At 52.2% G+C, this 16,235-nt stretch overlaps 1 protein-coding gene and 1 non-coding gene across 9 annotated transcripts in view; both read left to right on the forward strand.

Annotated features, from left to right (window-relative positions):
• Window positions 1–16,235, forward strand: part of Graf (GTPase regulator associated with FAK) — a 61,539-nt gene that overhangs the window by 2,035 nt on the left and 43,269 nt on the right. For all 8 annotated transcript variants that reach the window (XM_077662931.1, XM_077662936.1, XM_077662933.1 and 5 more), the window contains exons 2-3: window positions 1,677–1,772; window positions 4,557–4,618. In XM_077662931.1, coding sequence (XP_077519057.1) covers window positions 1,677–1,772; window positions 4,557–4,618 — 158 coding nt within the window. The remainder of the gene's footprint in view (window positions 1–1,676; window positions 1,773–4,556; window positions 4,619–16,235) is intronic.
• TRNAS-ACU (transfer RNA serine (anticodon ACU)) lies at window positions 7,768–7,839 on the forward strand. Its single transcript has one exon. It is a non-coding gene; the product is annotated as a tRNA-Ser (tRNA).

Genomic DNA, 16,235 nt, shown 5'->3' on the forward strand with positions numbered 1-16,235 from the left:
TGCAAGTCATCAATTTTAAATATAGGGATGATATTGTGCACCTATTTGTCGCCAGTATAGATGTATGGCAGCACTGAAAAATGTTCTATTTTGCTCATTACGATTCCTTTTACGCAGCGAGAGAGAAAAACGTGCCTTCTAAAAAATTTTCTATTAAAAAAAATAATTTTTAGAATGTTTCTTTTGATGAGACTACAATGATTGTAACAAATTTGAATCCCATTTACAACTATAAATTGCAATCAAGATAGTATAGCTGCATTCTGCATATAGTAAAGTGTATCCGTACCAAATTTTATTGTGATGCAACAAGCATAAGTGCAAGAATGTTGTTCACAAGCACTGAAGCTGCATGAAAGCGATAAACGAAGGAAAAGGCGGGCCAAGTTATTCAAAGAACCGGTGGTGGTGCAGCTTCCGGGGACACGAAAACGGTGGTATAGAAGCTCGAAACTGCCGGAGTACGCGTCTGAGAGAAGGCTTTACCTGTACTCCGTTTCATACATCAGGTGCAACGCTGTCAAAGCTAGCGCTCTTGTTAACGCTGCCAGCATCCACGACCAAAAAGTAGTGCGTTCCTTGTGGTGAGCGAAACACACTAAATGCTTTGCCTGCACTGTTATTGCTGACAACACGCTGTCCATTATTACACGGCTCTCTTTATTTTTTCATCCAGACTACTTTCATACCTTTCATAGCATTGCACCTGATGTATGGTGCGGTGTATATCTACCTGCTGCGCCACAGTGGTGGGAAACACTGATATTCAAATCTGTTACCGTCGTGAAACTCTGCTCAAGTTCTGGCCACTTGGCATGTTTACATCGCAGTTTAAATAATTTCTTGCCTATATTGGATGCTGGTATTGTTGAACATAAAAGAGGAAGGCTTGCACATAATAAAACAAGCAAAATCTAGAATGTGAATTTTAGACAAAAACTAAAGTTTTTTCGTGCGCATGTCCCCTTAATAGACTAAAACGTCACATTAAGAAGTGAGTGACAGTTCTGCCATTTTATTCACTTACAGTTTATTGTGGTCTTTGTGCCGTACCTAGTAATGCACGCCACATAATATTAATCACAAAATTATCATTTTCTCCACTTCTCTTTCTGCATTTATGCAGGTACTTCAAACTTCTAAATGAGAACATTCTGCTTTCAATTCAAAGCAGGGGCTCCCTTTAATGCAAGCTCTTTCAGTTAATGTGTGAAGGTATGTTTAAAGAGGGTGGCTGGTAGGCCTAGATGGGAAGAGGTGGTTACAGGCAGGGCAAAAGGCCTGACTCCTTGGCGAAAGCCAGAAGCGAGCCTAGCACCGCCGTTGAAGAGTTAAGCTGTCTGCTGGGTGGCTGAACCCAGTTCTAGTCTAGTGCGTCGGCGCCAGAGCACGGTTGAGGTGTCACTCCCTAGGCCTGGCATGAGCCAGGCACTTCCATATCAAATGGATGCAGTGGGCCTCTCGGCGGCGAGACCACAGACCGGGCAGCGGGGCGCTTGTTCGGGTTTGCGGTCAGCTTGCGGGTCCAGTACCGGGGCCGGGGCATCAGGGTCCGATGCTTCTTCAGAAAATGGTCGCAAATAAGACTGTTCCTGCCTCCATTGTTCCCTCTATAAGAACAAAAACAGTGCACTTCTTGATGTGCATATTAACTTTATGATACCTATTTTTTGCAGACCTCTCAAGAGCACAACGAAATCTTGCCACCAGCTTCTCGAATTTTAGACTGGAATGCATTGGAAACAGCCAGACTGATGATGAAATCGTGATCGGTAAGTTTCTTTTTTTATGCTTCCCTTGCTGCAACTCTGTACATCTGCAAATTGGCACCCATGTGCTGTACGATGTTGGTACATGTTAAAGATCCCCAGGGTGTTTAAATGAATCTGGAGCCCTCCACTACAGCATCCCTCATAGCCCTTGTGTTGCTTCGGAATGTTAAACCCCACAACTTAGTTTTATTTTTGCAGTTAAGGTGCACACGTGAAATATTCACATGGTTTCCTGGTGGCATATGAAAAAACTCTGTAAAGATCCTTCTTACAAGGATGGTTTTTGTTTTCAGGGCAGTGTAGGGAAAACTGGCATATTTTTTATTACAAGTACTGATGTGGAGTGAGTGTGTGTAGACAAAGAAACCCCTTAGTACTGTTACTGTAATCTGTTGCCAAGCAATGTTTCACATAACACCGCTTCAGTGCTAAAAGCCTGCGCATGAGAAACCAAAGCTGCTATGAGGCATTGGCTTGTTGGAATTCAGTGCTTTTTGTGTCAAAAGGTAACTATTCCTGTAAGCAATGAGGGATACACTTCACAAAATTGAATGGCATAATGACGTGATTTGTCACTGAAGTTATGAATATGACACTGTTGTCGCATGTGCCATAGGGTATAATTCTTTTTCTTGGAGAGTAGCTGCTGGCTATTGCCTTTTCCTCACCTTTTGTTTTGTTAGCAAGTGCGGTAATTTTTTAATTACTGCATGGAGAGTCTCACAGTCTGTGTGTTACTGAAGTAATGCGTTGGCCAGTATAACCACATCCCGCATTTAGGCTCAGTGCAGTCAATGTGTAAGTGGAGGACCAAAGCTGAGTTGCGGCACAGATGCAGCTTCTAAAATAGGCCACAAGTGTACCAAGGCCATTATTCGCTAGGAAACCTCTTTTTGCTGCTTGTACTCCATTAGCGCTGAGTCGCACTTCACATAGTTCCCACCGATTTTCGCCCACTGTCAAATGCTGGGGCAGAGCTACTCATCAGGACAACTGACTACTAGGAACACGCCCAGTGTCTCCAGGGCCAGTCTCCTTTCACCCACAGGCTAAGAAAACATCCCGAGGCAGTGCTTTTTGAAAGACTGGTGGTCGAAAGATGGCAGCGACAGTAACGAAGCACAAACAGACCGTAATGTGCCTTTTCACCCTGGATTTAATCCACTCTAGGCATTTTTTAGCCCTCTGTCATCGTGGTGGCACTGATAGTAAAGTCTCGGAGGAGGGTTTGTTGAGTCGTGCGACATTTGGCTCCGATCAGCTGCACTGTTCGCAACGCAGATGGTCTAGTCTGAAACGCAGGTTTTGGAAAAAATAAGCTAAAAGGTAAAATGAGCCTAGCATGCATCTTACAGGTTCGTAATAGTTGAGAAGTTTGCCAGCATTTAAGAAAATAAGGTCTTGTCCCGATTGGCGTGTTTCCGAACTTTTTTTTTTTTTAGTGGATCGCGTGGCACCGTACCGCTCGGTGGTCGGTCGCAGACTGACCGAGCGATCCGTGTCCAATATATGCAAGACCCACGAACGTGGCTAGATTCACCCTTTGGCGTGGCAGAAAGGTACAAGAAATAAAAAAAAACGATTTGGTGTTGAGTTCAGCCCCCGCTGTCTGCCGCCTGGTCGCAGCTAAGCCAGGCTCTGCGCTTGGCGCACTTGTTTGTTCGGATGCGTGCCGTGTTGCTTTCGAACCGCGGCGGCAGTGAACACCTGGAGCTCGCACATGCGAGGTGACAGAACGTCGGTCGAAGCGAGTCGTTGAACCCGTTTGCAACCCGTGCTACGCTCCGCTATCCGGCTTTTCTCTTTCTTTTGTTTTTTTCCCGATCGTATATCTGAAAACGTGGTTTTGCATCAAAGCTGACAGTTTGATCTTAGTCGCGTCCTGGCTGCCGTGCGGAAGGAGCTCTGTTCACGCTAAAATACTGGGGTAAGAGCCACGCGTTTTGTACGGTTTCGCGGTGGGTTAATAGCAGTATTCGCTGTAGTTGCGCGCTCAGTTGAGAGCACGGGACTGGCGCCAATATCTGTTGCCTTTCTGCGCCCGATCGTCTCTTGATAAGCCGTGCTCTCTCCAATTAGGGACGAGCCACATAGGCCGAGCCGAAGTATTACTTATCGCACCGAGTAGCCTGAAGATGCAACTGACCGATGCCCGACTGTTACTAGACGTTTTTAGCATACCGGAGACGTTACTAGCGGAGACGAATACCGGTTTACCGGAGCCCTCCTGCACAGGCGCAGGGCCCCCCCCCCCCCCCCCCCTGACCCTAACAATGGATGTTTTTAGCATACCGGAGACGTACTATCTGTATACGTCTCCGGTATGCTAAAAGCGTCTAATGCCACGGCGCATGTGCTCCGCTGTCAGCATCTGGACCGTTCGCGAGGTCCGCGCGGGCTTTAGGCTCGGAGCGTATTGTGTGAGCGCCAAAAAGGGGCGCGAGATTTACGGAGTCCCCTTTGACGTCTCCCTGGCGGCTGTGGCCGCAGTGTGTTTGCCGTTCTGCGGTCGTGCCATTGCCTTCACAAACAGCTGGCGGGCAGACAGCGGACTAGCTCGCGTGCGAGACGAAAGCGTTTGCGACGGTGACCGAAGGTGCTCGAAATTGTTGCCTGCCATCGTTGCTGCCTGATGAGACGCGCCGTCATGTTTCCGGCGTCACCTGTGGCGAGTGTTCGGCGGGAAACTGCCGGTCTTCGCCGCAACACGTGTGTTCACGGATGAACGGAGCAGCGCGTGTAATTGCGTGTGACACGTGCGCCGTTTTTGCTTGTATGTTTCAGCCGGCTCGCTGAAGGAATTCGGCCGGCTGCTGGGCGCCATCGAAGATGAAAGGGACCGAATGGTGAGTGTTTCTTTCTTTCTTCCTTTCATTTTAAGGCATCATCAGTTTAAGCGCAGCTGGGTCATTGCTCAGATAGATCGCATATAAATGCGTGCTTCTTTATCACCGCCGTGTGAAGCGGGAACCGAAAGCAGTGCTAGGGGACACAGCGAGAGGGTGGAATCAACGTTTGTAGCTACACACGGTGATAGTGTCACGCCAGGAAGCCAGGCGGACAATGACTTTTAAAACGAGCTGTTTAGTGGACAAGTGTGGCCGTACAGCGGTAAGCAGGTTTGTATGGGGAACCTGCGCTGCCAAGGGGGCACTGCAATTGTTCCATTCGGTCACTCAAAACTGCTTTTGTCAGCCACTTGGGCCTCTGCAAACGCTAGGACACATTCTGCGCGATTAGATACCCGCGTTTGGCTGACAAAATTTATTGCCTAGCTTCTCTCGGCGTAGCCCAGATAGCTGACGCACGGCACGTGCGCCTTCGACAGAGCGCGGAGGCTCACGACAATAAGCGCCTGAAGGTGGCACGGAAAAGTACTAAGAGCTACCCAAAACTGCTTGCTCTTCTCGCTAGGCAGTGTGTTATGGCGCTGCAATCGGCACCGCAAACTTCAGCGCAAGTTCCTCATAAGATGGCTCGAGCCGTGCTCTGCTGACCGAAAGGCGAGAAATTTTAAAATGGGTAGTGGTCTTCGTAGAAAGTGCTTGCCCCCAACCGCCGCAGCGTAACGATGTGAACGACGGTGCAAAAAAAAAAGAAAGCTTCGCTTGAGATTTCACTTTATTCGTCTCGCAGTGTACCTTGACAAGCCTGCTCACATCTGTGCAAAAAAGAAAAGAGGTGAAAAAAGGGGGCGGGGAGGTGATTAACTCGGCGATAGAAGCGACTTGCGCGGGCCCTCAGTTGTGGATCCCGTATGCCACGGCCGCCGGTCGTACAGTTCTTGAGCACGCGACTCGCAAGTTTCCAGATAACCCGATTCCGTTCTCGCTGGTGTTCACGGGCCCCGTGCAATTCCCAGTATGCATGATCTGGATTCTTCGCGAAAAGAATCGTTGCGTACCTTAGGCATGAGTGTATGTATAAACTAGATAGCTCGTCCCGTCTGACGAAACAAAGGGATAAGACCGCGTACGTGTGTCAGTTGCGAAGTAGCGCCAATAAAGAGAGTCAAGGAGGTGGAACTTGGCGGCAGCAGCGCGCTGCGACGTCCGTGCAAGTGAAAGGAACGGGACAGGTGTAGACAACTCCGCGTTCTCGCTCAGAAAAACTCCTGCGCGGAGTACCACGCGAGATAGCTGAGTTTTCTGGCCATCGATTCGCCTGCGATCGCTGCTACAAAGGCACCGACCTGAGGGTCACCGTTTTGTAGCGATTCTGTTCCCCGATTCGTTCTTTTTTTTTCGCCCTGGTGTCACAGGTAGTTGCAACTCGTGAGGTCATGATTAAGACTAAACAAGCAACGTCATTCGCCAGCACTAATCGAAGGCGGTGCTGCCTAATGACGAGGGAGCGAAAGATCGAATTGCTAAAGAAATCGATGCGTAATGCGCGACCGCCGGTGTTTGCTCTGGGCTTCAGGGTGCGTGACAGCTCTGGCAGAGGTGGCCATAGACGAGTAGGGACACCGCAGAGAGCTACTTTCGACTGTTTCGTTGTCCGCACCGAGGCTTACGCAGATAGTCGACTTCGTCATGTCATCGATGCAAATGCCGAACTGTCGCAGCCACGCAAAGAACCGCGCTATCTGCACGGGACAAACTGTGAAGGCTACAACAGCGCATGGTCGGCTGATTTCGTGCTCATACCTGCTCCGATTGTTTTGCTTGCGTCCTGGCCCCCATGCCCTGGTATAACATTGCAGGGTTCTTTTAAAACCGAAATAAAGTGTGAGCAGGGCACACACAAACCGCGGATGAAAATTTGGGGGGCACACGTGTGTGACAGCGACGGCTGTGGCTATCGTTGCGCAGTCGGCGTTGTGAAATGACCGCGAAGTGAGCGTGGATCAAGTGGGTGTTCAACGCAGCTCGTCAACAGGGACGCCGCTCTGGGGGCACGCTGCGTACCAATAGCGTACGTCCAGTATGGTCCGCTGTTAAAGGGAACGGTGTGGGCTTCGTGCGCTTCTTCGCGAAGCACTCCAGCGAGAGCCGGCGGCACAAGGCGCATGCGCAGTTTGCATCGCCGGCTGCTCTTTCCGCGCCTGCACTGGTGCAGCGCGTCCCGAAGCGCGGTAGCCACGCAATCGCATGTTCCCTTTAACAGTGGACCGTACTGTACCTTGATGCGCGCGTGCACTGAGGCGCCCCACGTGCGAATACGTACGACGTCAGCGGCACGTTCTGTGTGGAGCTGGAACGAAACGTCGCATCTTACGCGTGTACATAATAATTGGTTTTTGGGGAAATGAAATGGCGCAGTATCTGTCTCATATATCGGCGGACACCTGAACCGCGCCGTAAGGGAAGGGATAGAGGAGGGAGTGAAAGAAAGAAAGGAAGAAGAGGTGCGTAGTGGAGGGCTCCGGAATAATCTCGACCGCCTGGGAATCTTTAACGTGCACTGACGTCGCACAGCACACGGGCGCCTTAGCGTCTTGCCTCCATAAAAACGCAGCCGCCGCGGTCGGGTTCGAACCCGGGAACTCCGGATCAGTAGCCGAACGCCGTAACCACTGAGCCACCGCAGCGGGTGTGCACGTAAAACTTGCTTTGGGAGACACTCCGCGACAGCCTTTTGAAGGGGCGCTGAGGTCGAATTGAAGTTCACCTGTATCGATACATTCTGATCTCAGAGACCACTCTCACCGAAAAGGGAACTTTTATATAATGTACAAAAGTAAAAAATAAAAGTAACACAGCGTGCGCCATCACTGGACGACTTCAGTAAACTGCGGTACTTAAACACAATTTTGTGCGGGGATTCCCCGAGGCTAGGAGGAGGAAAAACTTTAATGGGAAAATCAGTCAGCCACTCTCGAGAGGGCCCAATAATCCCTACCCTCTGCGCCGTCATTCACTTCAAGAAACTGTGGCCACGGAGTCCTTTTCCGTGTAGACGTCACGAGTTCGAATCGAGGGGCGGGAAAATTTCTGGGTTGATTTTTCGCGCCATTAAATTCCTCTTTTTGGTCCCAAGCAAACGTAGCCCCGCCGCGGTGGCTCAGTGGTTAGAGCGCTCGACTACTGATCCGGAGTTCCCGGGTTCGAACCCGACCGCGGCGGCTGCGTTTTTATGGAGGAAAAACGCTAAGGCGCCCGTGTGCTGTGCGATGTCAGTGCACGTTAAAGATCCCCAGGTGGTCGAAATTATTCCGGAGCCCTCCACTACGGCACCTCTTCTTCCTTTCTTCTTTCACTCCCTACTTTATCCCTCCCCTTACGGCGCGGTTCAGGTGTCCAACGATATATGAGACACTGCGCCATTTCCTTTCCCCCAAAACCAATTATTATTATTATTATTAAACGTCACCATACCCGGAAAAAGCCGCGGGATTTTACTCGGAACAATAATTGTATAGAATTCGCTGCAGTTTCCCTTTAATGTCCCGTGGTAGCTAAACCGCAGCCCGACGGTCTCTCTCGAGGAGACGACGCGTTTGCTGTCTCTTGCGCACGCATTTTGCATAGCTTGTCGCAGCAACTAGCGCCCAAGTTTCCAGAGCCCGTTGTTTTTCATGCTCGCGCTCCTCAAATGGACTTCGATTGATCCTTTGCCTGCACCCTTGGTATGGCAACACGGCCGATTAACGGTTCCGGAGAGAGTGAGAGAGGTAGGGGCGGGGGTGTTATAACTTCATGTCTTCGGGCTGTTTCAAATGGGTTGCAAGCCCCAAAGGTAGCGTTGGCCTGGCGGCCTGGGGCAAAGCTGGAAACATCCGAAGGTCCCGGCAAAGGAAGAGTCGACTGGCAACAGAACAACTTGTTTATTCTGGCATCGCAAAAGAGCAGCCGGTCAGGGCGACCACGTTACTCGAAGGAAGAAATCGAAGTCTCCTCTTGGCGTCCGGCGCAGCTGTCTTTTATACCCTCGGAGTCGAGGGCAAGAAGGAACGGCTTGGGAAGAGGCGTCCGATACGGCGACGCTTGAACATGTCCAGACGTGACGGGCGCGTCCGCCAGGCCGGCGCCGGTCAGACCTCGCCTCCCAGTTGGGGAGCTCCTCTCCCCGGCTGCCGCGCTTTGACAAGCGTGGGCAAAACATGCACACACACACACACGCACGCACGACGACACGTGGCACTGAAACCTGCCTGGACGCGCTTGGCGGGAGGCGTTGCGGCCGCGATGAACGAAGCCGCGGCGTCCGTTGCATCCGCGCCGGCTATACCGCGCGTCGTAGGCGAGACGTAACAGGGCACGTTTGGGCGCCAGGCAGTTGTCGCTTCTGGCGTCCTTCTAACGGCCGTCGCTCAGAGAAACTCTGACAGCTTCCGCGCCGATAAACGCTGCAACTTATCGCCCCTTGAGAAATGGCGGCCTCTTTGTCAGCCAGATACGGGGGCTCAGTGTGGACTCGAGGCTCTCGTTCACTCCTGCCTTGTGCATTCCTGCCGGTTCTTAATATTGCGCCAGTTGTAGCCTCCCCCCCTTATCGCGGTGGACGACTCACCTCGCCTATGAAGATGGGCGGCGGCCTCAAGCTTTGTTGAAACCGCGTGCTTTTATTCTATAGCCCCTAGGTTTCGTCTAAACGCTGCCATAGGCTGGAAGGGGTAAGGGCTTTCGACGATCTTTTTCTCTGGTTTAGTTATCGTATGTACTCGCATATTATTAGTCGATGCCTCGTATATAAGTCGGCGCCCTAACTTCGAGGACCTCAAAAATAAAAATGGCCGGAATGTTGTACAAACCGGCCAACGGAAGCTCTTGAGCTGCCAACATGCGATTGAGGCGAGCGGCACAGCGCACCGCACGTCATGAGGAACTCAAGAGGCAGCGCCATGAAGAACTCATCACCGGGGGCATGCGCTGTGCGCCGGAACGAAGCGTGACGACGCTTGGTGAAGGGCAACGCGCGAGACGGGATGAGAGACGCATTCGTTTCGTGCCGTTAAACGGAAACCCTCAACGTCCACAGCGTCACGGATGTCGTGCATTAATGGGCGCCTTTAGCATACCGTGCACCGTGTCACCGTTGCCCGAATACCGGGAGCCCGCCCACCGCCAGTGCGCACTCGCCGATTGGTCCCGATGCTGCAGGCGTGTGCGCAGCTGCTAGTTACCTGGCGCCCTCAAGGCGACCAGCGCATGCGCATTAGCTGCACGTGGCCTCCTGGTACTCCGGTACCGGTAGCGATAACATGGCACACGGTATGCTAAAGGTGTCTAATATAGTATACGGTGTGCTAAAGGTGTCTATAATGACAGTCACCCACGGGTGCGCAAAAAAAAAATCTTGGCGCTGTTATTGCACGTGATAGGGTGCTTCCGCTGCATTTCCCGTGTGTAATAATAAGAATTGGTTTTTGGGGAAAGAAAATGGCGCGGTATCTGTCTCGCATATCGGCGGACACCTGAACCGCGCCGTAAGGGAAGGGACAAAGGAGGGAGTGAAAGAAGCAAGAAAGAAAGAAAGGTGCCGTAGTGGAGGGCTCCGGAATAATTTCGACCACCTGAGGATCTTTAACGTGCACTGACATCGCACAGCACACGGGCGCCTTAGCGTATCTGTCGCATTTTTTCGACGGCACGAAACTCTCGTGCTGCCACTCTATTTTTCGATGCCTCCGCGCGTAAGATGTGGGCGCGCCATGGTGTAAGGGTTTTTTTTTCTCTTTCACAGTGGAGCTCGCTTAGATGCTGTCTGGAGCGGCTGCCAACTTTCGGGAGGACTGGGAGAAGTTACGTTTTCACGGCGAGGCCTCTAAAGCGCGCGGTCGATGCGGCGGGGCTGCGTGGTTATCTATCTTCGTATCGACCCTATCTGAGAACCCTTTGCACGGCACTCGTGTAAAAGGAGTGCGCGTGAAGCCTTTGCGCAGTAACGGCGATATCAGTTTGCTGTGAATGCTCAACAGCGACCGGAACGTATACACGACTTCACACCGTGGTGTCCGTTTTCTGCCTGCCTTTTCTGCTTTTGTAGTCGGGTTGGCGCCTCGCCCTGGCCGCGATTTTCGCGTATTGCTCGACACTCGAGTTTGGAAATCGCGATTGCGAAAAAAAAAAAAAAGAGGCCGGCCCGAACGCGACTAAATACGGTAGAGCGATTGCTATGTATGGCATCCTGGACTTTGCCCTATGTTTGTACAACCGTATTGTGAGGGGGTGATCCCTGGGAAACAGTGCCAAGGTTTGTCGCGCGGTCTCTTAAGATCGGTCGACGTATACGACACTTGTGATTGGCGGTGTGATGAGGCCGCGGGCGAAGGCAGATACGCCGAGGACACGGCGCTACAGTTAGGGGACTGACTCCATATAAACCCTCCCGACGTTTACATACCTGCAGAGCACTTTGGGAGTGCTTAATTTTCTCCTCGACCTCATCAAATGTTTCTGGGAGAAAGTAAATTAAATCGCATAACCACCATAGTTTCAGCTCCGGTGTAAAGAAATAAGTTCGCACCGAAACTCTAGCCTAACCTCGGACCGATCTAGAGTAAATAAATGCCGGGTATCGGGGATTAACCTAGCGTTAGCCGTCGTCGCCTTTTGTAGAACGTGCACCGTGGTGAAGTGCACTCTAAACACGAATATGCCTATGTGGGAGCAAAAAGAGGTTAAGCTGTCATCTAGCTCACTCCCTTTCGACTCCTTTCTGTTTGCAGTGGGGAGATCAGAACCGGCGTCGCACGGAAGGTTTCGGATTCTGGCTGCCGACTGCGTGTCACTACGCTGTTGGTGTACTGGGTGGGGTGTGCATTGTGTCCACCGGCGCTTTGAGCTTGGGCTCGAAGGAAACGGAGGTCCGCAGTTGCGTGTAAGGGGAAAGCTGTATGCTCAGTTAATATAATAATTGGTTTGGGGGGAAAGGAAATGGCGCAGTATCTGTCTCATATATCGTTGGACACCTGAACCGCGCCGTATGGGAAGGTATAAAGGAGGGAGTGAAGGAAGAAAGGAAGACAGAGGTGCCGTAGTGGAGGGCTCCGGAATAATATAGACCACCTGGGGATCTTTAACGTGCGCTGTCATCGCACAGCACACGGGCGCCTTAGCGTTTTGCCTCCATCGAAACGCAGCCGCCGCGGTCGGGTTCGAACCCGGGAACTCCGGATCAGTAGCCGAGCGCTCTAACCACTGAGCCACCGCGGGGGGTGCTCAGAGTTCACATTTCGCAAATTTAGGACGAAACGCACCAACCAGTGCAGGTAGGTGCGCTGTGTTTAACTAGAGATTATTTTCCCCATGCACCCGATTGTCCCCAGATTCGTCGCATGACGTAGCCGTTGGCGAGAGTCCGTAGGCCCGCCCTGAGTACCAGGGAACCTTGCCTGGCGCTTCTTAAACCGAGCGAGTTGCGCTTGCTGTAGTTGGTGGCATCCGGTCCCCTATAGCAGGGAGCAGACCTCGCCGCCAGTCGCATTCCTTCCTCGAAGGAGAACGCTTTATTGAACCAAGTCGAGTCGCGGGGGAAACGTACGACTCCGGAGCCTCGGTTCTGGCCCCGGCGCCGAGTAAACAGAAGAGAACAGCACTTCGGGGGCGCAGTATATAAACAAAGGTTTCGCGTGGTCGACGCCGGGACCCCATTTCAACGGTGAGTTCCTCCGCGTAAGCGGCCGATGACATACACGAACCACCGCCGCAGTGCTGTGTTTGCCGCACAGGAGGCTCTTCACGTGGGCTCCGCGGCTGTGGGCTTTGCGATCCGCCGGGATCGCCGCACAACGACGCTATATGGCCTGTCGAGACCGCAGGCTGCCTCCTGACAAACCGCGGCTGTTTACTTCGACTCTGTTGGAAATCGTGGCCTGTCTTTCTGTCTCTCTCTGCATTTAACGCGGCGCCGCTTCCTGCACTTTTATTTTTCATCCGCGACGGATGCTGGGTGTTGTGGAGAAAAAAAATACAGACGGCGGAGCGACGTCGGCAAGGGCACCGTCGGCTGTCCCTCACCCTCGCGTCTGGCTGGGTGCGCGAGTTGCATGCAACGCGAATGCTGCGAGCCCGCCAGCAACCGCGCACGGCTCTGCGGCGACGCGAGAACGCGCGCGGCCCGGCTCTCCCACGCGCAGTGAAACGCGAGACACGACCGATTCGGATTCGAATGATCCTCGTGGACGACGGGGCAGCCCGTAGCTTTCGAATCGCGTCGAATGAGATTTCAGCGCGTCGCGCGTCCTTCGCACGCCCTGACGGCGGTGGGCGACGTTCGGGGTGGGTGTGCGTAACTGGAGCAGCAGTGGCGCGCAGGGACGGCCCATAGCGCGTCGCGCGTGGTCTAGCATTTAGCCGGCGCCACCTCCACCACCAACGGCGTCGTGAAACTCGATTTGCGTATAGCGCACGGCGAACACGCTCCTCGTCGTTGCTATACGCTGCATATTCCCGCCTAAGATTTTCTCCTCGTACTGCTTGCTGGTCGGGCGCGTTTTTTGGGGACTGTTTCCGCGACGGCGTCTGGTGCACCGCAGTCGGTGCAGGCGCGGTGAATCCGGGCGACGACTGGAGCGCGCTGTGCGAATCGAACCCCCCCCCCCCCCCCTATTTTTTCTTTCTGTTTTATTTTTCATCTTTTTTCTTCTTCCCCGCGTATTGAAGGCGTGACCCTCGGTTCTTGCGACCACGCGGAAATCCCAAGATGGAGCGCGTAATAACGACCGGCGGACGAGGCGGCGCCTACGGCGGTGTAACATATCAGCGTGGCCTGCGCGTCGACGCGCCTTTTCCGGCGCCTGTGTGCGCGCTTATGCTCGGCGTGCACGCGGGCGACGGTATAGTGTTATCTTTTTACGCGCGACACCTATAGCTTGAGGCTGCGTCGCTTTTCCGCCCCCCCAGCCTCGTTGGCCAAATTTGGGAGCAGGCAGAGTGAAGGGGAATTAGTGAGCTGCGTGCACGTTCTTGCTCATTATCGGGCCCTGGACGCCCTGTGAGTGAAGTGCAGTCGGACATGCTTTCTTTGCTTCCTTCTGTCCTTCCTTCTTTTCTTTCTTTTTCCTTTTGTAGCGATAGCTACACTACGCCACCTCTTCGACCCTTCAGCGTGGCGCCACTTGAGCTCCGTGGCGGCGGCGTTCGTCACGTGGGTTGATCACGTGGTGCGGCCGTTGGTCACGTGGTGCGGAGAAGAGGTGGGCAACCTCATGAGGTTTCGACCTCAACCTCACGCCGTGCGGTGAGGTTGAGGTGACGTCGGCGATAGCTCGAAATTTTAATAATAACAATTGGTTTTGGGGGAAAGGAAATGGCGCAGTATCTGTCTCATATCGTTGGACACCTGAACCGCGCCGTAAGGGAAGGGGGAAAGGAGGGAGGGAAAGAAGAAAGGAAGAGAGATGTGCCGTAGTGGTGGGTTCCGGAATAATTTCCACCACCTGGGTATCTTTAACGTGCACTGACATTGCACAGCGCACGTAGGTACGGGCGCCTTAGCGTTTTGCCTCTATAGAAACGCAGCCGCCGCCGTCGGGTTCCTGCGTTTTTATGGTGGAAAAACGTTAAGGCGCCCGTGTGCTGTGCGATGTCGGTGCACGTTAAAGATCCCCAGGTGGTCGAAATTATTCCGGAGACCTCCACTACGGCACCCCTTTCTTCTTTTATTCTCTCAATCCCTCCTTTATCCCTTCCCTTACGGCGCGCTTCAGGTGTGAGGGAGGTCAGCAAATCAGACCTCAACCTCACGCGTGAGTTTGAGGTTGAATGAGGTCGTCATCCAGTGGAAAAAGATTTCCCTGCAGCGAAATTTTAGCGGAGAGCCGTGGCGCTCTTGACAAAAAGCGCGGTTCACGCTGCCCAATCTAGGCCAGTTGTTTCGGCCCGTGTGATTTCAGTAGTCGGCAGTGTCCGAAGACGTAATTTAGCCCGTTCCTGCAAAGTGCAGCTTGATCACCGAGTCATCGGAGAATTCCCAGAATTTTGATACCATTACCATCGCCATCTGGAGAGAAGTGGCAGCAACGGCGGAGTGTCTTGATCTCCCATGAGCATCAATATCATCATCCTTAATTATTAGCTCCAATTATTCATTTTTTCCCGCAGAATTATTGTCTTCGGTTGGTAATGTACAATATTTAATCAATATCCTGAAAACTTTTAATTTGGTAGCGGTGTGTCGTCTTTCCAGGGCTCATAGAGATACACGGCTGATAAAGACACACTATTATCATCGTCATCATCATCGCCGTCACCTCGACGGTCAACGGCATGTGTCGTTGTATGATCGTTGCAGTATGTCACACATAAGAACTGACGCATTTACCTGCTGGACAATGTGAATGTCATTAATGTGGACCAAGCTGTGGGCACTCCTTGTAACGCGTCATGCGCGCATGTGTAGTAATGTGGGATCCATATGGACCGTGAAATGGGGATGTGTGGGGACTTGCTGTGGCATTGCATCGTTGTCACGTGACTAGTGGTGACGTTACATTGCATCTTCGTCACGTGACTAGGTTTTGACGTAATTTTGACGTCGCTGTCACGTGACATGGTATTGCGTCACTCATATGCTGTCCTCACATACTAATTAGTCTTAGCGTCACCTAATTACATTAATAAGCATTGATGTTGGTCAGTGCATATTAATTATCATTACTTATGTGACGCCATCATCTCTCACGTGACTCGTTGGCTCGTGACGCCACATGGTGCCGTTTCTTGCGGACGCCTTTTTGTGGATATGACCTTGAAACTGAGCCGTCTAGTGCTTTCGCATTAACAAAAGCTAGAGGCCGCTCGCCTCTACATAGACATAATTACAACGCGCCTCTGTTGGTGTACTACAATCGCAGCTTGTTTTCGAAGACAGCATACACAGTACAGACAACTGAAAAGAACGTTTGCTGAATTTTCATCTACGCTGAGTGCTCTCGCTATGGCGGGTAGAGCTAAAAAATCGAAATATTCTGACATGCGTCTGCGTAGCCGTCAAATTGGAAAGCACATCGGCGACCACTTTCTTTTTTTTTTAATCTCGCACCTTTTCAACTCGATAACTTAAATGAACTGACCAGCATTTATGCCGCTGGAGCCTGGAAAGAAACGGCAAGTCGCGAAATAATCGCTGCGGATGTTTTCGCGCCGCTAACGAGTCATGCGAGAGCGGAAATACATTCACGTCAGAGCACGTGCTCTGAAGTTCCCCCGCCTATAGAAACGGCCTCCTACTGACCGTGGACATGGCGCGTCCAATTTGGCGCGACAACAGTTCATCAGTGCGCGAGAGTGGGCCGCGCTCTCTATCACCCGTGTTGTTACACCCATCACCCCCCCCACCCTTCCCCCCCAGTGGCTCCGTGGATTTGGCGTTCGGCTGCTGAGGTCGCGGGATCGAATTCCAGCCACGGCGGCTGCATTTAAGTGAGGGCGAAATGCAAAAGGCGGCATGCCGTGTGCTATGCGATGTCAGCGCACGTTAGTCCGATATTGTCCGGAGCCCTTGACACCCTCACGGCTGACTTTCAGCTTTGGAACGTTAAATCCCACGTACCATTACCACAACTCTGTGTTCTTT

Source organism: Amblyomma americanum, chromosome 4, assembly GCF_052857255.1.
Source record: "Amblyomma americanum isolate KBUSLIRL-KWMA chromosome 4, ASM5285725v1, whole genome shotgun sequence".
Lineage (NCBI taxonomy): Eukaryota > Metazoa > Arthropoda > Arachnida > Ixodida > Ixodidae > Amblyomma > Amblyomma americanum.